The 22,817-nt window shown below is 35.4% G+C and overlaps 1 protein-coding gene across 13 annotated transcripts in view; it reads right to left on the bottom strand.

Moving 5' to 3' along the window:
- The window catches only part of OSBPL8 (oxysterol binding protein like 8), a 182,245-nt gene that overhangs the window by 18,989 nt on the left and 140,439 nt on the right, over window positions 1–22,817 (bottom strand). For all 13 annotated transcript variants that reach the window (XM_079142534.1, XM_079142531.1, XM_079142530.1 and 10 more), the window contains 9 exons: window positions 22,634–22,805; window positions 14,352–14,589; window positions 13,489–13,673; window positions 10,381–10,462; window positions 10,020–10,118; window positions 7,725–7,821; window positions 5,010–5,108; window positions 2,070–2,167; window positions 221–310 (listed from right to left, as the gene is read on the bottom strand). In XM_079142534.1, coding sequence (XP_078998660.1) covers window positions 221–310; window positions 2,070–2,167; window positions 5,010–5,108; window positions 7,725–7,821; window positions 10,020–10,118; window positions 10,381–10,462; window positions 13,489–13,673; window positions 14,352–14,589; window positions 22,634–22,805 — 1,160 coding nt within the window. The remainder of the gene's footprint in view (window positions 1–220; window positions 311–2,069; window positions 2,168–5,009; window positions 5,109–7,724; window positions 7,822–10,019; window positions 10,119–10,380; window positions 10,463–13,488; window positions 13,674–14,351; window positions 14,590–22,633; window positions 22,806–22,817) is intronic.

Here is a 22,817-nt window from a genome sequence, read left to right on the forward strand (position 1 = left end):
TTTAAAGCAACACACAGTAAGTGACATATAAGTGTTAGCTACTTCTGCTGATTAAAACATTTTGGAAAGAGCAACTATTACATAACACTAAATGTCACTGATAACACAGCCATATCAAAAATCTGCTTTTTAAGCCAAAACTTCTAATTTTAAAACATGATTATTAAATTTTTTACATGGAATAGAAATATTTTTAAGGCTAATATATAAAAATACTTACCCAATGGCCTTCCAAAGTAGCTAGGACTTCTTTTCCCAATTTAAGTTTCCCTGATATTAGATTGACAGAATCACTACTTCCTAGAAATGGCTTTTAAAAGATAAAATGTGGAACATTTTAATTTTAACATATTTAAATACAATGAAATAACAAAAAGGAAATATATTTAGTTAAATGCTAATGAAGATAAAAATAGTAAAATCCTGACTCAAATTTTAGCTACAAATTTTTAACAGAATTTGAATTGTTGCTGTGGAGAATATGGGTAAAAACAGACTACATGAAATCTATATACATAAAAAAAGATCATGCTGACATTACTGTCTCACATTCTGTGTTCTCTCTTGACTTACATTCCGTGTTCTCTCCAGTGCTATGTTCTCACTAACTCTCAAGACTCTGCCCTATTCAAGTGGAGATACATGAAGCTGTAACCACTCAGTAAACCAAAGAGATTTAATGATCTACTGAAAGAAATAACCCTTTCTTCAAAACAAAACAACATAAAATCCATAACCAAAATCCCTCCAAAACTAAAATTAGAAGATATGTACTTTGGGACTATATTGTCTTGCTAATATCTTTCCTTAGAGACAAATCTGATGGTCCAGCACTTAAAGATGTAATTAATTACTTAGGATTTCTTTCATCATAATTTTCAAACATCAGGATCACACACAAGCAAAAATTTGCTAGGATACAAAATCAAAGGGCATTGCATCAAATAATACTCCTTTTTATTAGAGTAGAGCTGTTGATTAACAAAGGAATAATTCAGCAATAAATACTATTAAATACTATTACAGAAATGTTTTTATCTGAATATAATGTACTGTCCTACATCTAACACTATAAAAGGTCTTAAATTTCCCTTTCACTCTGAGGCAGACCAAATTTTTGCAAGATCTCCTCAACAATATCTACTATTCTCCCCTCTAGCCCACATGCCCTTCCTCAGTGAGATCTTGCCATCCTCCTAATAAGAATCAGGGTCAACATCTCTTCCCCCTGAATTTAGGCAACAGAAGATGGCGTCAGCAGTGTAATTGGCTTCTGAGGCCAGGCCATGGAAGGGAAATGCAGTTTCTGCCTTGCTCTCTGAAACACTAGCAACTTGGAAACCCTAAACTGCCAAATCAGAAGTCTCACTGTGTTAAAGCTATTATGCTGTGAAGAAGCCAAGTAACATGGAAAGACTGTGTATATAGGTGTTTGGATTAACAGTTTTAGTCCATCAGTCATCCCAGTCCAGCCCAGGCATCAGACACAGAAGTGATAATTCTTTAATTCTAGTTCCCGATTGTAGAGTCTCACATATTCTGCAAGGTTTCCTGGGAACCCAGACATCAGGTAACAGAGATAAGTGATCTCTAATATGCACTGTCCAAATTCATGACCCACAGACCCCATGAGGTTCAGAACATGATTGTTTTTAAGCTGTGAGTTTAGGGTAATTTGTTTTGCAAAACAGAGACTAATACAAATCTGTCTTAATATACACAGCTAGAATTGCAAGCTGATATATAACTTCTGGTATTTTGTAAAGCCATGCTTTACAGAGAAATTTGTATCCAATCATTTAAATCTTGTCTCCTATATAATACCAAGTTTTATTAATAAATTAAAGACAAAAAATGATGGCTTTATGTTAATTTGGATCTGCTGTTTTAGTCTATCTCAAGATATTCAATCAGCCTTGCCTTCATCCCTCAGATGCACTTCTTTAACCTGACATGAAAGGTGTTTTTGTATTCAGTCCTTAATTAGGAACTAACTGTTTTCCTTTGTTCAATATTCATAGCACAGTTTCCCTTTAATTAGGTAATATTGCTTATCCTTTTCTACTAACCTTTAGTTTAAATTCAAGTATTGCACTGTATCCAGTCTTTTGACATGTAATATTAACTGTTCCACCAAGCTCCAGGGTCATTGTACCATAAAGAATTCCTAAAGAAAAAAAAAAAATAATAAAAGATAGGAGAGAGAAAGATACTGGCCTATAATATGCAGCATTTTATAATCTAATCTCCTTTTAGGAGTAATTTATAATTCGGGGACATTCTGTCCTGCTTAATAAATCTCTACAATATAGACATAAAGTTTGTTCTGTAGAATATAAAGATAATAGCTTTAACCACATTATGTACAGAATCCACATCTGTAACTTTGCCTGCTCTCTAAAACATATTGGTAATCCAAAAATCAATACTCCCAGTGTTTTTGTGGTTATTTGTAGACATTTATGGAGTAGCAACATTTGAGTCACCAGATGTGCACATTCCCAGATGAGAGACAATTAGGCAACACTGCCCTTGTTCCAGTTCCTATACTGTTAAAGGATTCTTCTGCAGGATATTTAGTGTTATGTATTCTGAGTTTTTGTGTTTTTTGCTCATGATTTTGCTGTTTAAAATGGACCCGTGTACAAAGAAGACTATGATGTACTTTACAGTGGATATCTTGTATGTTAAAACTTCATCTAGGCACGAGCTACTATGCTGTTGGCTGTTAGTACAAGGACAATGAATCAACATATAATTAATATTATAATTTAATTAGCCTCTAAACAGAAACACACATGAAACAAGGTCATGTACTTATTGGCTGATGGAAATATTGTAACAAGGGGCTTACAAGAACCTAACCTCATATCTCCCCTCAGGACAATGATTCAGTATTTGTTAATTCAGTGTTTATGGTAACTTTTATAGACTATTAATTCGTGCAAATAATAAGAATTTACTCTGTAAGTGAGGCAAACAAAACTTACAAAAAAGGTTCTGTGGCTAAAAACTGGGAAAATGTTTAGTCAAAGTTAAACAGATGGTGTCACGTATGCATCTGTTACTGGATTAATCAGTGAAAGCAGCTTTTAAAATGCAAATGCACAGTGTTTATTTCTGAGAGGGGGAACAACTAAGCAATGCTTCTTACATTTATTGGGCCAAGGAACTCTTATTTTATAAAACAATTTGTGAGACTAGTAATTTGGGAAATACAGCTTAGAAAACACACATGGGAAGTCTTATAAAAGTTATCATTATTTCCTATACTTATCATGCAATAAAAACTCTGCCATGAAAAAAAAGTTTCCCTACCGTTAGTTGGGTATGTCATGGGCAGCTACATGAAATAAATGATGTAAAATTTTAAAATATTTATTCTTATTCACAATTACAGATACTTCACTTCATGTTTATTTTAAGAACTGTATATGGGCCGAGTGCAGTAGTGTACACCTGTAATTCCAATGCCTTGGGAGACTGAGGAAGGAGGATTTACAAGTTCAAAGCCAGACTCAGCAACTTAAGAGACCCTGTCTCAAAATTTAAAAGGATCGGAGATGCAGCTCAGTGGTAAAGCATCCCCAGGTTCAATTTCCAGTACAAAAAACAAACAAACAAACAAACGAAAAACCCAGAAAGCTCTAAGAATTATTTAAGCCTGAGACTACAAGTTGGCCATTTTTATACTAGCTGTGTTGACCCTGAATAAGATTCTTAATCCTTCTGGGTTTCTCATCCGTGAAATGAGGTTACAGTAAAGAATTTCTATGGTTTTGTGAATAAGTTCCTGAAATGAAGGATAATTAACAAAAGAATTACTTTGAAGAAATGTGTTGGTGTAATCATACATGTACATAAGGTAATGATGTCTGTCTCCTTCCATTATCTTTCCTTCCCCCTCCCACCCCTCATTTCCCTCTACGTAATCCATCCTTCCCTTACCACTCCCTACCGCCAAAAAGAAAAAGAAAAGAAAAGAAATGTGTTGGAAGGGATGTACAGATAATGTCCAAGCTGAATGTTTAAGCCGAAGCAACGTAGTAAAAAGTTAAGACTTTAAAGATAAATTGCTTGGCTTCAGATCTCAACTTTGCCACGTTTTAGCTATATGATCACAGAGAAATTGACCTCTTTGTATCTCATTTTCCTTATTTATAAAACTAGTTCAATATTTCTACTTTATAGGGTTGCTGAAATGATTAAATGAGTTTATAAATGTGAAGTAACATACAACAGTTAATTGGGTACTTAGCCTGTTGTAAATGATAGTTGTTATTTAATATCCTAATCTGCAGTCAAATAATGGGGAGAGGAAGCATAATACATTAATTTTTAAGAAATTATCAAATGAGATGAGAAAAACATTTTAAAGGACTAGGTACTTTGAAAATTAGCAAAATAAACTTTTTTTTTTTTTTTTTTTTTTTTTTTTTTTTGGTACCAGCGATTGACCTCAGGGGCACTTGACCACTGAGCAATATCCCCAGCACTATTTTGTATTTTATTTAAAGACAGGGTCTCACTGAGTGGCTTAGTGCCTCGCTTTTGCTGAGGCTGGCTTTGAACTCATGATCCTCCTGCCTCAGCCTCCTGAGCACAAAGATGATAGGTGTGTACTACCACGCCTGGCTAAAATTAGCAAAATAAATTTTAAACAAGAGTGGTGATGCAAGAAGATCACTGAAAATCTCTAAGAATTTTGAAATAATGGGAAGTTTAGTTAAATTTCAAAATCTGCATATAGTACAAGTGCAAAGTCATTCCATTATCATAAGCCAGTCTCTTCCAACTAATGTATATATCACAAAAGTCCATTATGTGTGAATTTAAGTCACTACAGACACATTCTACATATAACAATAATCTTAAGTTTTTGTGTACCAAGCATGCTTTCAAACAAAATAGGTCTGAGTCTATCAATCTCAAAACAACAAATGTGGCCACATATATTTACTTACAAAAAAGGTTTAAGAAATATCTAATTAAGTAGAAAAAACATTTACCTTTACAATGAGCATATGGCATTGTCATCACATAATCTTCACCTCTATTCAAGAATGTTAACCGTGCTTCTCCCTCTAATATTGCAGATAGTGAGTTTCCTGAAACAAATATTAATTTCATACAAGTAATTCAACTAATTCAAATAAACCAAAATATATTTGGAACACATACCCAGTTCTTAACCTAAGCTCAAGTTAACAAGCGATTTTCTAAACATGACACCAAAACAAGAACCATAAAAGAAAAAACTGATCATTTATCACAAAATATCAAGAAAGAACACTTTTTTTTCACTTCTTCCAAATTAATTAAACTTATACAGATAAAATAATTGCATACAGCATGGCCTTTTGATGTATATACACTGTGGTTCAGTCTATTTAACATCTATCACACAGGTATCATTTTTGTGTAAGAACACAACATCTACTCTTGTAGTATTTTTCAAGAATACAATATATCATTCTTAACTGTGGTGCCCAAACCTGCAAAAAAGTTCTTGCACGTTCTTCCTGTCTGCATGCTTTGACCAACATTCCAACTACACATTCCTGCCTCCAAAACACCCCGGATTCTGGTAACCACCATTCTATTCTCTATTTCTGTAAGGTTAACTTTTTCCACATGAGCAAGATCATGTGTTATGCACCTAATAAAGTGGCTTCTTAAGTGATATTCTACAGATATTTAAATTTATTTTAATTAATATTTAAGAAAATGAACTAATTCCTTAATCAACATAAGCTTCCATAAAAACCTCCTTAGGAGCAAGACACAGTGACACACACCTGTAATCCCAGGAACTCAGGAGACTGTGACAAGAGGATCTCGAGTTCAAAGCCAGCCTCAGCAAAAGTGAGGCACTAAGCAACTCAGTGAGACCCTGTCTCTAAATAAAATATAAAATAAGGCCTGGGGACGTGGCTCAGTGGTCAAGTGCCCCTAAGGTCAATTCCTGGTACCCATCCCCCAAAAAGGAAAACCTCCTTACAAGGTTTTTGTATGAGAAAGTCAATAGCAAAGAAGAAATGAGGGTTATTTTTTTAAAAGTACCCTTGTAAAGGTGGAATTTCTTTCAGATTATAAAGGAACGGATAGCTCTCAAGTATATAAATTGTATAATAACAGGAAAAAGAAGGTCAACTGTGGAAATAACACCACAAAGTGACCTAGAATCTTGAAATCAATAAAAATTTCTGAGAGCGGTACATATACACAATGGAATATTACTCAGTCACAAAGAAGAATGAAATAATTTTGCTGAGTGAAATAAGTCAATCCCAAAAAACCAAAGGTCGAATGTTCTCTCTGATATGTGAATGCTGACTCACAATAGGAGCGGGGAAGAAGGAGTGTAGGTTCCCTGGGTTTGGACACATGGGAATAGGGGGGATGGGAAGGGGCTGGGAATGGCACAGACAGTAGAATGAATTGGACATAACTTTCCTATGCTCATATATGAATGCACAACCAGGGTAAGTCCACATCATGTACAACCACAAGAATGGGAATTATACTCCATGTATATGATATGTCAAAATACATTCCACTGTCATATAGAACTAAAAACAACAAATTTTAAAAATGAGATTGTTTGAAAAAATAAATAAAAAATATTTTTCTGAGAGTAAAACACTCACACTCATGAAAGTCAATTACACCGTAGTCAGGATAGGGGATAGATGGATGGAAAGTGTAGTGGGGAAGAAATAATCTAAATATGAAATATGTTTAACCTGGACTGGGAATGTGGCTCAGTGGTAGAGCACTTGCCTAGCATCTTTGAGGCCCTAGGATCAATCCCCAAGACCACCAAAAAGTAATATGTTGAATCCTTAGAAGAAAATAAGCAGTCACCTTCTGAAGTTAAAAGAAAAAAAAAGGCAAAAACACCAAACCAAACATTAAGGGAGCCAAATATAAAGTCATACACAATGTTTCTGATCAAAAACTACTCTTGAGATTTCCTTCCCAAGAACTCATCTCTGGTTCTCCTCCCTCTCAGGAAATTAGACCTTAGATTTCAGTTTTTATATTTTATTTTTCATAGTTTATATTTATTTTCACTCAGGTTTAAAATTCTTTAGTTAAAAAAGAATTCTGTGATTTTTTTTTTCCAAACGAAATTTTTTTAAAAACAGCATTTAAGGGTATATATTTCCTACTACTATATATTATTCACCATGATTTGTCTGACTTGTAAAAATTTTTGTATTAAGGTTTCCTACTATATTCTCCTCCCCTGTACTTCAAAAAACTTTATTGGTATATTATTTGGTCCAAGGTTAAATACCATTACTAGGTGACTCTGGACCACGTAGTCTGACCATACTTGGATTTTCTGTCTATACTAAAAAACTAAAACAGAAAGATTGATCCCCTTGGGTACACTGAGAACCACCCCCCAAAAAAAACCCCAGTTGGTAGAGTTAAAGGTAAAATAAATTCATTATGATTTAGAAGGTCATAATGGGCAATCATTCTGTCTCTTCCTAAGTGATGTTTACGATGAATTTACAGACGTGTTGAATATTTATATGAAATGAGTCATACCTCTATTTATGAATGGTCATTATTAAAGATGATATTTAAAATGACATATAAATTCACTGCTGAAAACAAATAAATAAACTTTATTTTATTTGTAAATAAAAACTCACCAGAAAAGATTACTTCTCTGGAAAGCATACAGATTAGGACAGGGGAAAACTTACCATAAAACTTGGACTTAGCTAGGATACTACCACTAAGGCAAAATCCATCCTTTCGGTTACTAACATAAAAGGCAGATATTGGTGGATGGTGGGACACCTATTGAACACAGGAGAAACATAAGATACAATAAAATAAGCATACTATTTTATGATTATCAAAGGTTCAAGTCTTACAATGGGTGAGAAGAAATATTTGGTAATTAATAAAATTAAATACTGGTTGGTTCAGTAACTAGCTTTCTATCACCCAAGGAAATCCACCTCCTTGTATTCACTCCCTTATACAGAAACAAAGATGGTTTGTATGGAAATGTTAGTATATCATTTCTGACATTAGGTTATAATGTAGTTTTCATCTTGGGAAGTTTCTGAATCTGGATCTCCCGATCTCTCTCTCTCTCTCTCTCTCTCTCTCTCTCTCTCTCTCTCTCTCTCTCTCTCAACTCTGAGAAGTCAGTTTTCATGCTGTGAAAAAACCTATGGAGAAGTCCATGTGCTAAGGAACTGAATTATGTTGTCCACAGTGAAGGGATGAGCCTGGAAGTGAATCTTCCAACTCAGTCAAGACTGCAGATGATTACACAACTGACTGACATCTTGACTGCAAATGCATGAGAGATCCTGACCAAGAACCACTGAGCTAAGCAGCTCCCTGATTCCTGAACTTCATCATATGAGATATCATTTTAACTCTTCCTATTTGGACAGTAATCTGTGACACAGCAGTGGATAATTAATATTCATAGTAATTCTTGGTTGTTCTCCATATGGATTACTGAACTGGCTGCAGGAAAATAAAAGTTTGACAAATATGTTAATAATTTAATGTTTTCAATATATTTATATCTTCTGTTTTCTGAAATGAGATAAAGCTAAATTTAAACTTTTCTCAAACTTCTCTATTTTGTGAAGGATTATAATAAATTAAAATGCAATGTGGTATCATCATTATTTTTTAAAAAATTAATATAGACAAGTAGTTTCAACCTGAGAGGTATATCAGAATCTCTAGGGGAAAAAGATGACCATAGTCTCAACCTCCCCTACATTCAGGGAGAGAATTATTATAAGGAGTGATTGTCACTGAGAGAGAAATCATATTATTCAGATTTGTGTGGACAAGGAAGAATATGGAAAATCATGAAAACAGATGCATATAATAAAAGTTTAAAAACTAAAACAATCTGGGTCTGGTGGTGTGCGCCTGTAGTTCAAGTTATTTGGGAGGCCAAGGCAAGAGAATCCTTTCAGTACAGGAGCTACAATCAAGCCTGGGCAACATAGCAATACCCCATTTCAAAAATATAAGCAGGGACTCCTGAATCCAGGGCCCCTTCTCTTGGGAGAAGTCTGTCTCTGTCACTTTTGCAATAAACCTGCTCTGTGCTTGCTAAAAATAAAATAGATAAATAAACAAAATAAATTAAGGTCTGAGTTCTATCCTTAGCACTTGAAAATAAACTAAGAAAAAAATTTCTTACCTATGATGGACAACAAAAAAAACTGTCACCTAATAAGATAAATACACCAGTGTTAAAGTGACAAGCGTAACAACAACAACAACAACAAAAAAAAATCATGAAAAATAATACAGACATTTGAGAAGGGAAAAATCACTAGGAGTTGCAGTTACTGAATAATGAAGAATGATTAGGTCAAAATTTGTTTAGATAATAGCTAAGAAGAAATACTGGGTAGAAGAAGTCAGTAAAAAAATAATGAGGCAAGAAACAGATAAGGTTACCTAGTTGTGAATACAAAGGCATCTAACTACCTGGAAAGGTATTTAATCTGAGATAAATTTAGCAAAAACTGGAGGACCCTGAAAAAAAATTGGTACAAATCTGATTTCAGAACTTAAGGGGGCTGGGGATATAGCTCAGTGGGTAGAGTGCTTGCCTTGCAAGCACAAGGCCCTGGGTTCAATCCCCAGCACTGTTAAAAAAAAAAAAAAAAAAAAATATTATCAGAACTTAAGAATTCTGCACATGATCAATAAAGTATTTTGGAAATATGAACTTGGCCAAAAATAAATAAATAAATAAAAAGAGTATGTAGAAAAGTAGGGAGAAAAAAGTGAAAGTTTATTTTTGGTGAAAGGACTCTATGATTATAAGAGTAATGCTTAGGAGTATGGTATTTAGTAGCCTGTAGTACTAAAAGGTTAAATGTTTACCAAGCATTCACTTATTAGAAAGGTTAAACAACCATGAGTTTACTGAGATAATATTTTCTATAAAAATATTCAAATAATTTCCAGAACAACTTTGTTTCTGTAACGTGCATTTCCAATACCTGTTCAGCAATATAAAATGTTTTGCTGTTTGTTCTGGGATGAATCCATAAACAACGGAAAGTCTCACCAAGTATGGGATTGTAAGGTTTCTTCAGTCCCTAATGAAAAACACAGAAGTTTTAAATTACAAATAAAAAAGATTCAAAGTAGTTTAAACCAGTCAAAACAGGATTAACTATCATCTGGAAGACATCCTTATAAAATTTCAAAGCAAACAAAATCTACCTGAAATAAAACAACTTCAATCAAAATATGGATCTAAATAATCAAGCATTTTGCTAGTAATTGTCAATAATCTAAAGATTACACATAGAAAATAAAGAACTAAGAAAGTTAAACAAAGTAAAATATAAATTTTACCTTTGGCTTTTTATAGAATCCTGACAAATACCATTTAACTACTTTCTTTAAACGGAAATAAGGATTTTCTTCCAGAGCAGCCCTAAAAAAACAAAATGTTAAACACAAAATTTTATGGGATATGTCCCAAAAATCTCCCTCATAGTCATCAGTCAATAACTAAGTATGAGATATGATTGGAAAACAATTTATATTTAAAATAAATAGCAAAAACAATCATGTAAATTGATTCCTGAGAATCATTGTTCTTAATCTGGTTACTTCCCCCACCCTACATTTCTCCCATTCTTTGATAAACTGCCCAGGCGTTCTATGAGAAACTGGGATAAGCATACACACACATAAACACATTTTGGAATTCTTGCACTGCACAATACCTAGCATGTACAGTATTGAACAGTGGTCAAGAAGCCCCATGAACAATTTTGTTAGAGGTCCTCAGTCTCACAGGTCAATGTTCATTTGATTGATTCCATTCTCAGTAGCTGATGTTAGAGAGCAATGATAACTGGTAAGACTGTAGCACATGGGGGCGGGGGGCATCAGTCTAAAACATGAGCATCTCCTCCCATTTACCTCCCTCATTATAAGACTGTATGGGTTTACAATCAGTTCCTACTATAAAGCACAGAAGTTTCAAGTTACAAGTGCAGAGGAAGAATTTAAATAAGTTTAATCAATCAAAAAGGGTTTTCCCATTTTTATCTTTGACCTCCACTTATGTGCTACCAATTTTTCCAGAGAGAACAAACTATCAGTAACGGATAATAAAAGAGTAATTTTCATTGTATTGAAGAAGTCTGAAGGAGCCATGATTCTACGCCTCTCCCTCACCATCTGGCTGCTATTGCAAACATTTTAAAACATTGACTGTGGATATAAAAAGTGAATACTATTGGTAAATTGCCTTATTATCTTTTGTTTGTAATATAGCTATTTATTATGCCTTTCTTTTTTGTACTGGGGATTGTATGCAGGGGTTCTTTACCACTGAGCTACATCCTTACCCCCCACACACCTTTTTTTTTTTTTTTTTTAATTTTGAGACAGGGTCTCATTAAGTTGCTTAAGACCTCGGTAAGTTGCTGAGGCTGGCCTTGAACTTGTGATCCTCCAGTCTCAGGCTCCCAGTTCGCTGGGATTACAGGCATGGGCTGCCCTTCTTATTTATAAAAAGGCATTCATGTTTCACAAGCATGTCTGGCATTTCAAATGGTAATTTCTGAAGATGAGGTATGAGATGGTAGAGTCCAGGGCCAGGCATACTGACATGTATGTCAAGCTAAAAGGTTGTACTTTTGGAGTAATAATCCTCTGATTGCTTTCTTCTAATCTGGTTTAAATTCTCATACTATGCAATTTTATTTTAAATATTACATACACAAAGTTCAAAAGTCAAAGCAATGCAAAGAAGTATACATGTTTTCAACATATACAACTTAAGTATACAACAGTATATAACACTGCTCAATCTCTCCACATTGTGCTTACTTATCTCTCCAAATTGTTTTTTTTTTAAACGAGTTCTTTAAATTTTTAAGTATAATTATACAAATAAAAATAGTTCTCTCTTCTCTAAAAAAGAAAAAAACTAAGTAGCAAACTATAAAACTCCTCTGTATCTCTTTCAGGGTCCTCTATATCAGTTCTTTTATATATTTGTGGATGTTCCATAATTTAAACCAGTCAAAAATGGCTAGAAACCTGACCTATATCTAATGTTTTACTATTACAAATCCTGCTGCAATAATCTTGTATATGTCATCTGGACTATATGAAGTTCTATCTGCAGGAGTTATTTTTGTAAGGATTAATGGATTAAAGGATGAGTGCATCTAAAACTTTAGTAAACACTGTCAAGTTCCTTTGAAAGGCACTGTCCTATTTTCTATCACTCATGGGATGTATGAGACTGCTTACTGCCTCACAGAGCCTTGGCAACGGTGTGTGTTGCCAGAAAAGGGCAACCTTTGTATTGGTGAAAATGGGTGTGTCTTAAGATCACAGTAAGAGTCACAGGTACCTGCTGTATATTCTGAGAGAAATGAATTTCTAGACAGATAAAGAACTAGAGAAGATGGTATAGGTAGGTATATAAAAGCTTTCGACTTTTTGTCAATGTGATGAATGAACAATGACTGCTATAGTTTGAATCAATATTCTCTGTATATTGAATAAGAACTATATGTTTAAGCACTGTTTCTAGTTCTTCATTTATGAAATGCCTAGTCATTTCTTCCTTTCCTTTTTCTATAGGTTGTTGAACATTTTCATTACATTTCTGAAATTTCATTAATTTCTTTTCATTTTAGGGAAATTAGTGCTTTGTCTATAATTTTTGTACAATGACTTTTGTGCACTAGGCACTAATGCCATTAATGAACCCAAACTGATGTAGATTTTGTAAATCAAACAGAGTCAGAACTTAATCTCATAGAAACACAATGCCTAGAAACACCAATGCTGCTGGAATAGGGGTGATAGGTGATGTGTGAAACAGTGGGCCCAAAGTTGCTGTTCTTTGCAAAATTTACTGGTTCTCCAAAAAACTCTTGGAAAAGAAGTAGATAGTTCTTCCCTTGCCTCCTTATGCCTGCCTTCTTCAGCACTACCCTTGGACTCAGGTGATAGCTTCAGAAAAAAAAAGCAAAGTGAGAAAAGGGATTTAGGCTAAAAGCCAGTCACTGATAGGTATTTCTGGTTGTGGTAAGTTGCACAGGTTTCACAAGCATGTAGAGAGGTAAGAATGAACAAAAGTACAAGCCCTCAGATGGCTTAGATGGGGGAAGAATAATGCCAATCACCTCTCCCCATTAGGCTGATGAACAGGTCAAAGAGCCTTTAACAGCATCACTGTCAGGTAAGGGACAGAATTCCTCTCTCTCTCAAGCTTGTTATCTTTCCATTTAGCTTCATAAATGGAAATATTACAGCAAAGTATTAAATATGCTTCTTATTAAGGTTGACTATAGAAATGGTAGAGAGGAAAGAATGATGTATCATCATTACAGCCTAATTTTGGAAAGGCATAATTACTGAAAGAAGCACTCTTGCAAATCCCTAACATCATGATGTATCTTCTATTTTAAGAAATAAGAATATACTTACTCAGACAGGAAATCTGCATGATAGTAGTAATCTGAAAGTTTATCCAGAAAAGAACGGGGTTCTAAAATAAAGGTAGGCAGAACTACCCTGGACAGGTCCATGCCAGGACGGACCTGTTTTAGCAGTGTCCAGATAAGGCTCTTGTTTTCTTCAGACACGGTTTCTGTTTGAGAAGCCTCACCTGCCTTTAGCAAGTAACAAAACATATTGAAACATTTATTTTGGACACATAGTTATACAGACAAGGCAGCTAATACTGAAAATATGAATTCTTTCCAGGACTATTCCAAGCATTCTTAAAATGTGGAAATAATCTTTAAGTAATAAAGTCTATAGCTATCAAACTTTAAAAAAGGGAGCTGTGAGAGACATCAAAAAGAGCAATACATATACAGAAGACCCACTCAAAACACTTTATGCTACTGTTTTATACTATATTTACTTCTCAGCACTGGCAATAGTCAAGAAAATTACAAACTCATGTTTTCTTGCAATTTGATTTGCATTTGGCAATGACATCAGGCAGCATCCTACTTCAAATACAAACCTTAAGAAAATACAACCTTTTTGAGTTACTGGGGATCAAACCCAGGGCTTCATGCTTGCTAGACCAGCACTCTGCCACTGAACTATCACCCAGCCCTTATAAACTTTAATAGACTATATTGGTATTTGTATAAATGAGTATGTTTGTTTATAAATCCTGATATATTTAATGTGTATGTACCTTTTAAAATAAAATAGGCAAGATATAAACACTCTCTTCAGAAAATAAACAACAGCTCAAACAAATAATATCTACAATATCATTTGCAAACTGCAAAGACTTTAGAAAATCAGAATTTCTCAAATTAGACCTTTACCTCTCCAAGTTCCTCATGGCTCTGTTCCATGTAGGTGGTCTCCTTTAAAGGCTCAACAGGCTCAGGTTCAATGTATGAGTCATCCTGCCTTTCTGATGTATCTGTGTCGCTCTCTTCACTCTTCCCCATCACCTCATTGTCTGACTCATCATGCTCTTGATCATTTTCTTTATCAGATTTGTCAGAGTACAAATCTTGGTCTTTAAAATGCTGTCGTTCAATTTCACTATCATTTAACCTTAAGAGAATTATTTAGGACAGAGAATAAAGGAACTTAAGAAATAATTTATAAATTAGAATAAAATGTAACATTTATTTTGCATTTACTATGTGCTGGTTACTATTGTGTTTTATATAGTTTAGTTCATTTAATCCTCAAAATTACCCTAAGAGATAATATTATTATTTTACAGATGAGTAAACAGTGGCACCAAGAAGTTAAATAAAAATCTAGGGAGATGTTAAAAGATGACCCTGTGAGTTCTTTACCTTTCTACTCTTCAGGCTAAAATCTTCCAAAAGCAAGATCTTAAGTTACCCCTTGCTATATTTTTTTCATAGTTTTGCAAACATTATCACTTTAAGCAAGCTCCGTTTCACTTCTGATCTTAAAATTGTCAGAAAAGATCATCAGGTTATCAAGTGAATTCAAGTGAATTATGACTTTCTACCTGTAAAAGTCTACAAAGTTACCCACAATGAGTCTAAGAGTAACAAGAAAAAAATGGAAAAGGTTAAATAATTGTATTAAATTCTACTTAGTATTTGTCTAATAGACTTAATCATGAGGCAAAAAATCCATAAGAATAGAAAATGTAAAATTCTTAAGGAAATCAATCTACTGGCATAAAATTGACAAATTCTGCCATATTCACCCTATTCTCACTTAAAGTGAACGGAGGTAAATTATCTGTACCAAAGGGGAGAAATCTTCAGAGGAGGTCCTAACAGGCACCCATCCCACCTCACTCCTGTCCTAAACCTCAAATTATAGGTCTGCAGAGAAAGAAGGCAAAAGTTCAGGTAATGGAAGTTTTAAAGTTAAAAAAAAAAAAAAAAAAAAAAGCATTGAGCAAAAGAATAGGGAAAAAATGTTCAGCTCAGATTACAAGGAAAAGAGAGCATCGGCCTAATCTTGAGATTAGGCTGAGTACAAGCAGCGATATGGGGAAGAAAAGGGGAGAGCTAATGTTTTCCCTACAAAGCAATGAAAAATCAGCACCTGAATAAAGCCTTTGCACTGTTGCCCAGTTTCCCTGTAGAAATATTTTTCAGTATTAAATACAAGAACGCTCCAGGGGATAAAACCACCAACTGGATACAGTTTCAGCTCAAAATGCTTAACAATAAAGAAAATTCCAGCCAGCATATCACGCCTTTTTTGAGAGCAGATTGCTCACTGTCAGGCATCTATCATCGGCCATTTGCCTGCCTCTCGCCTGTCCATCGCCTGCCTTACCCCTATCCATCACCCAACGCTCGAGGCTCACCTCCTGATCGTCTGACAGCTGCCAGCAGATTGACCGCAGACCGCCAGTGGAAAACCAGCTGCCTGCTGCTGCCTGGAAGTTCACTGTTAACAGTACCTGCAGTTTTGATTACACGTGGCTGCCGCCATTTTGAGGCAACAGCCAGACCCTGTAGGACCCCTGGCCGGACTGACCGAGTCCTGTCTCCAGGATCCCTCAGCCCAACCGATCACTCCCTGCCTCTGGGGAACCTCACATCAACTGACTGCTCCCTGCCGCCAGGACCCCCAGACCAACTGACTGTGCCCTATCACTGGGAACCCAGACCAACTGATTGCACCCGGCCTCCTGGATCCCACAACCACACCAAACACACCCGACCTCCAGGACCACTGCCGGACCAACTGCATCCTGTCTCCAGGACCTCCAGCTGACCATGTCCACCCCTGAGCTGCAGCTCCCCATTTGCCAACACATTTGTAAGCCAAAGAAGCCATCTTGGATAATCGTGGAAGCCGTAGCTCCAATCTCCAGGTGGGGAAATCCCATCAAGAGACGCCTGCTGGAGGCTTGAAGCTCATTCTCAGGTACCTCTCATACATCAGGCTACTGAACACTGGGAGGTTTCATTACAATATGACTATTATACAGTAGATTTTCTTTTTTCTCCTTTTAAAAAAAAATTTAAGTTTTTATTTCTTTACGTTTCCTGCTTTCTTTTTCTTCTGTTTACCTGTTCCCTCAGAGTCGCTTTCTCCCTTATTTACATGATGTTATTGTCCCTATAGGGGCTATTTGGTCTAGGATTGCATAGTGTCTGACTTGGGCACTGCTAATATTGATTTCCCCTTAAAGAAAGGGTTTTAGAAACCTATAGGGCCACTATAAGCCTATAGGGCGAAATCTGCAATACCCCAGATCTGCAGCGCTAGAGGGGAAGATATATGAACAACATGAAAAAACAAGGAAGAAAATGATTCAAACAAATCTAGATTCTATATTAATAGAATCCAATGACAGTATGTTAGAATAAATGTCAGAAAAGGACTTCAGATTATACATGATTAAGATGATTCGCGAAGCAAAGGATGAGATAAGAGAGCAAATGCAGGCAATGAATGATAATACCAAAAAGCTGAAAGAGCACCTGCAGGAAGCAAAAGATCATTTCAACAAAGAGATACAGATTCTCAAAAAAAAAAAAAAAAAAAACAAACGGAAATCCTTGAAATGAAGGAGACAATAAACCAAATAAAAAACTCAATGGAAAGCATCACCAACAGACTAGACCACTTGGAAGACAGAACCTCAGACAATGAAGACAAAATATTTAATCTTGAAAATAAAGCTGACCAAACAGAGAAGATGGTAAGAAATCATGAACAGAATCTCCAAGAACTATGGGACATCATGAAAAGACCTAATTTAAGAATTATTGGGATTGAGGAAGGCACAGAGATACAAACCAAAGGAATGAACAACCTATTCAATGAAATAATATCAGAAAATTTCCCAAACCTGAAGAATGAAATGGAAAATCAAATACAAGAAGCTTACAGAACACCAAATGCACAGAATCACAACAGATCCACACCAAGGCACATTATAATGAAAATGCCTAACCTTCAAAATAAAGATAGGATTTTGAAGGCTGCGAGAGAAAAGCATCAGATTACATATAGGGGGAGACCAATACGGATAGCAGCAGACTTCTCAACCCAGACTCTAAAAGCTAGAAGGGCCTGGAACAACATATTTCAAGCTCTGAAAGAACATGGTTGCCAACCAAGAATCCTATACCCAGCAAAACTAACCTTCACATGTGAAGATGAAATAAAATCCTTCGTTGATAAACAAAAAGTTAAAAGAATTTACAAATAGAAAGCCTGCACTACAGAATGTTCTCAACAAAATATTCCATGAGGAGGAAATGAAAAACAACAATGGAAGTCAGCAAAGGGACGAACTACCTTAGAGAAAAACCACTCAAAGGAGAAACCAAGGCAACTTAAAAACCAAAAATAAGCCAAATGACTGGGAATACAAATCATTTCTCAATAATAACCCTGAATGTTAATGGCCTAAACTCCTCAATCAAAAGACATAGACTGGCAGAATGGATTAAAAAGAAAGAATATGCTGCCAACAATATGCTGCCCGCAAGAGACTCATATCATAGAAAAAGACATCCACAGACTAAAGGTGAAAGGATGGGAAAAAACCTACCACGCACATCGACTCAGCAAAAAAGCGGGGGTTTCCATCCTTGTATCAGATAAAGTGGACTTCAACCCAAAGTTAGTCAGAAGGGATAAAGAAGGACATTTCATAATGCTTAAGGGAACCATAAATCAGGAAGACATAACGACAGTAAATATTTATGCCCCAAACAATGGTGCATCCCTGTACATCAAACAAATCCTTCTCAATTTCAAGAATCACATAGACCACAACACAATAATTCTGGGCGACTTTAATGCACCACTGTCACCACTAGATAGATCTTCAAAACAAAATCCAACCAAAGAAACCATAGAACTGAATAACACAATCAATAACCTAGACTTAATAGACATATATAGAATATTCCATCCATTAACGAGTGGATACACTTTCTTCTCAGCAGCACATGGAACCTTCTCAAAAATAGACCATGTGTTATGCCACAAAGCAGCCCTTAGGAAATGCCAAAAAATAGAGATACTGCCTTGTGTTCTATCAGATCATAATGGACTGAGAGTAGAAATCAATGACAAAATAAAAAAAGGAAATTACTCCAACACTTGGAGACTGAATAATATGCTATTGAATGAAACATGGATAACAAAAAACATCAGGGAGGAGATTAAAAAATTCTTAGAGGTCAATGAGAACGATGATACAACATGTCAAAATCTCTGGGACACTATGAAAGCGGTACTGAGAGGAAAATTCATTGCATAGAGCGCATTCCAGAAAAGAATGAAATGTCAACAATTAAATGACCTAACATTACAGCTCAAAGCCCTAGAAAAAGAACAGAATAACAGCAAAAGTAGTAGAAGACAGGAAATAATTAAAATCAGAGCTGAAATCAATGAAATTGAAAAAAAAGAAACTATTCAAAAAATTGAAAAAACAAAAAGTTGGTTCTTTGAGAAAGTAAACAAAATAGATAAACCCTTAGCCACACTAACAAAGAGAAGGAGAGAGAAGACTCAAATTACTAAAATACATGATGCAAATTGAAATATCATGACAGACACCACTGAGATACAGAACATAATGAGAAGCTACTTTGAAAATCTGTATTCCAACAAAATAGAAATTACCGAAGACATTGACAAATTTCTAGAGATGTATGCTCCTCACAAACTGAACCAGGAGGACATACAGGATTTAAACAGATCAATATCAAGCAATGAAATAGAAGAAGTCATTAAAAATCTACCATCCAAGAAAAGCCCAGGACCAGATGGATTCTCAGCCAAGTTCTACAAGACCTTCAAAGACGAACTCATTCCAATACTTCTCAAAGTATTCCAGGAAATAGAAAAGGAGGGTACCCTACCAAACTCATTCTATGAAGCTAATATCACCCTCATACCCAAACCAGGAAAAGACACATCAAGGAAAGAAAATTTTAGACCAATATCCTTGATGAATATAGATGCAAAGATCCTTAACAAAATATTGACAAACCGTATCCAAAAACATATTAAGAAACTTGTGCACCACGATCAAGTGGGGTTCATTCCTGGAATGCAAGGATGGTTTAACATCCATAAATCAATAAACGTAATCCATCATGTCAATAGACTTAAGGATAAGAATCATATGGTTATTTCAATTGATGCAGAAAAAGCATTTGACAATATACAACACCCCTTCATGCTGAAAACACTAGAAAAAATAGGGATAGTAGGAACATACCTGAACATTGTAAAGGCTATTTATGCTAAGCCCATGGCCAACATCAATCTTAATGGAGAAAAACCGAAACCATTCCCTTTAAAAATGGGAACAAGACAGGGATTTCCTCTTTCACCACTTCTATTCAACATTGTCCTCCAAACTCTAGCCAGAGCAATTAGGCAGACTAAAGAAATTAAAGGGATACGAATAGGAAAAGAGGAACTTAAGCTGTCACTATTTGCGGATGACATGATTCTATATTTAGAGGATCCAAAAACCTCCTCCAGAAAACTTCTAGACCTCATCAATGAATTCAGCAAAATAGCAGGCTATAAAATCAACACGCATAAATCTAAAGCATTTTTATATGCAAGCGATGAAACAGCTGAAAGGGAAATGAGGAAAACAACTCCATTTGCAATAGCCTCAAAAAAAAAAAAAAAAAAAAAAAAATACTTGGGTATCAATCTAACCAAAGAAGTAAAAGATCTCTACAATGAAAACTACAAAACACTGAAGAAAGAAATTAAGGAAGACCTTAGATGGAAAGATCTCCCATGTTCTTGGATACGCAGAATTAATATTGTCAAAATGGCCATACTACCAAAAGTGCTATACAGATTCAATGCAATTCCAATTAAAATCCCAATGACGTACCTCACAGAAATAGAGCAAGCAATCATGAAATTCATCTGGAAGAATAAGAAACCCAGAATAGCTAAAGCAATCCTTAGCAGGAAGAATGAAACAGGGGGTATCGCAATACCAGAACTTCAACTATACTACAAAGCAATAGTAACAAAAACAGCATGGTATTGGCACCAAAATAGACAGGTAGATCAATGGTACAGAATAGAGGACATGGACACAAACCCAAATAAATACAATTTTCTCATACTAGACAAAGGGGCCAAAAATATGCAATGGAGAAAAGATAGCCTCTTCAACAAATGGTGCTGGGAAAACTGGAAATCCATATGCAACAGAATGACACTAAACCCCTATCTCTCACCCTGCACAAAACTCAACTCACAATGGATCAAGGACCTTGAAATCAGTCCAGAGACCCTGCATCTTATAGAAGAAAAAGTAGGTCCAAATCTTCAACTTGTTGGCTTAGGATCAGACTTCCTTAACAGGACTCCCATAGCACAAGAAATAAAAGCAAAAATCAATAACTGGGATAGATTCAAACTAAATAGCTTTCTCTCAGCAAAGGAAACTATCAGCAATGCGAAGAGAGAGCCTACAGAGTGGGAGAATATCTTTGCCTCTCATACTTCAGATAGAGCACTAATTTCCAGAATATATAAAGAACTCAACAAACTCTACACCAAGAATACAAATAACCCAATCAACAAATGGGCTAAGGAAATGAACAGACACTTCACAGAAGAAGATGTACAAGCAATCAACAGATATATGAAAAAATGTTCAACATCTTTAGTAATAAGAGAAATGCAAATCAAAACTACCTTAAGATTCCATCTCACCCCAATTAGAATGGTGATTATCAAGAACACAAGCAACAATAGGTGTTGGAGAGGATGTGGGGGAAAAAGGTACACTCATACATTGCTGGTGGGACTGCAAATTAGTGCAGCCACTCTGGAAAGCAGTGTGGAGATTCCTTAGAAAATTTGGAATGGACCTACCATTTGACCCAGCTATCCCACTCCTCGGCCTATACCCAAAGGACTTAAAATCAGCATACTACAGAGATATAGCCACATCAATGTTCATAGCGGCTCAATTCACAATAGCCAGACTATGGAACCAACCTAGATGCCCTTCAATTGAAGAATGGATAAAGAAACTGTGATATATATATACAATGGAATATTACTTAGCTATAAAGAATAATAAAATTATGGCATTTGCAGGCAAATGGATGAAATTGGAGAATATCATGTTAAGTGAGATAAGCCAATCTCAAAAATCCAAAAGAGGAATGATCTCACTGATAAGCAGATGATGACACTTAATGGGGGGTGGGAGTGGGACAAGAATGGAGGAAGGAGGGACTGTATAGAGGGAAAAGAGAGGTGGGAGGGGTAGGGGGGAAGGAAAAAAATAATGGAATGAATCAAACATCATTACTCTATGTAAATTTATGAATATGCAAATGGTATGTTGTTACTCCATGTACAAACAGAAACAACATGTATCCCATTTGTTTACAATAAAAATAAATTTAAAAAAAAGAGAAAATTTCACAAATACCATGTAGAGTAAGTCCTCTGCCATTACAAAAGAAAAGCACTATAGAAGAGCAACAGAAAGATTACATATCATTGTTATGAGACAGGAAAAGATTCGCATATGATAAAATATTGAAATTGATCTTTGAAAAATACATAGAATTATGGTAGGAGAAAAAAGTAAGAAGTAGAATTCATTCTTTGGGTTTTGTTTGATTGTCTGTTTGTTTTTGGTGGGGGGTGGGTACAGGGGATTGAAACTCAGGGGCATTCAACTGACCACTAAGCCACATCCCCAGTTCTATTTTGTATTTTATTTAGAGGCAGTGTCTCACTGAGTTGCTTAGTGCCTCACTTTTGCTGAGGCTGGCTTTGAATTCTTTATCTTCCCTCTTCAGCCTCCTGAGCTGCTGGAATTACAGGTATGTGCCACCGCACCTAGCTAGAATTCATTCTTAATGACAGGAATTTCAAGCACAAAGTTGAGTGGTTAGCATGGGTATAATTGGGAAAAACAGAATACTAGATAGAATAAAAGAAATCAATTTCTATACCCGACCCTAGCAGACAAATTTTAAAGGCTTTAGGCCATATCATGAGAAGAAGATAAGGCAGATACAGATTTTAATCTTTTTACATTACTAAAATACTAGGACTGCCAATTAACCTAGTGAACAACATGCTCTCTAAAATCATTACCAAATTAGTATCTACTTACTGGAAGTTGTCACCACTGTGGAGATTGTTAGCACGTAATAAGCCATACAATGTCACATGTGTATTATCTGATGAAATGCTCAAATCATGTTCCTTTCCTTCTCTGATCATTGTACGTTTAAGGAGACTAGAACATTTCAAAGCCAACTCTAAAGCATCCATCCAGCACCTTCCTAGAAGGACAC

Source organism: Sciurus vulgaris (assembly GCF_902686455.1).
Source record: "Sciurus vulgaris genome assembly, chromosome: 5".
NCBI classification, from domain to species: Eukaryota; Metazoa; Chordata; class Mammalia; order Rodentia; family Sciuridae; genus Sciurus; species Sciurus vulgaris.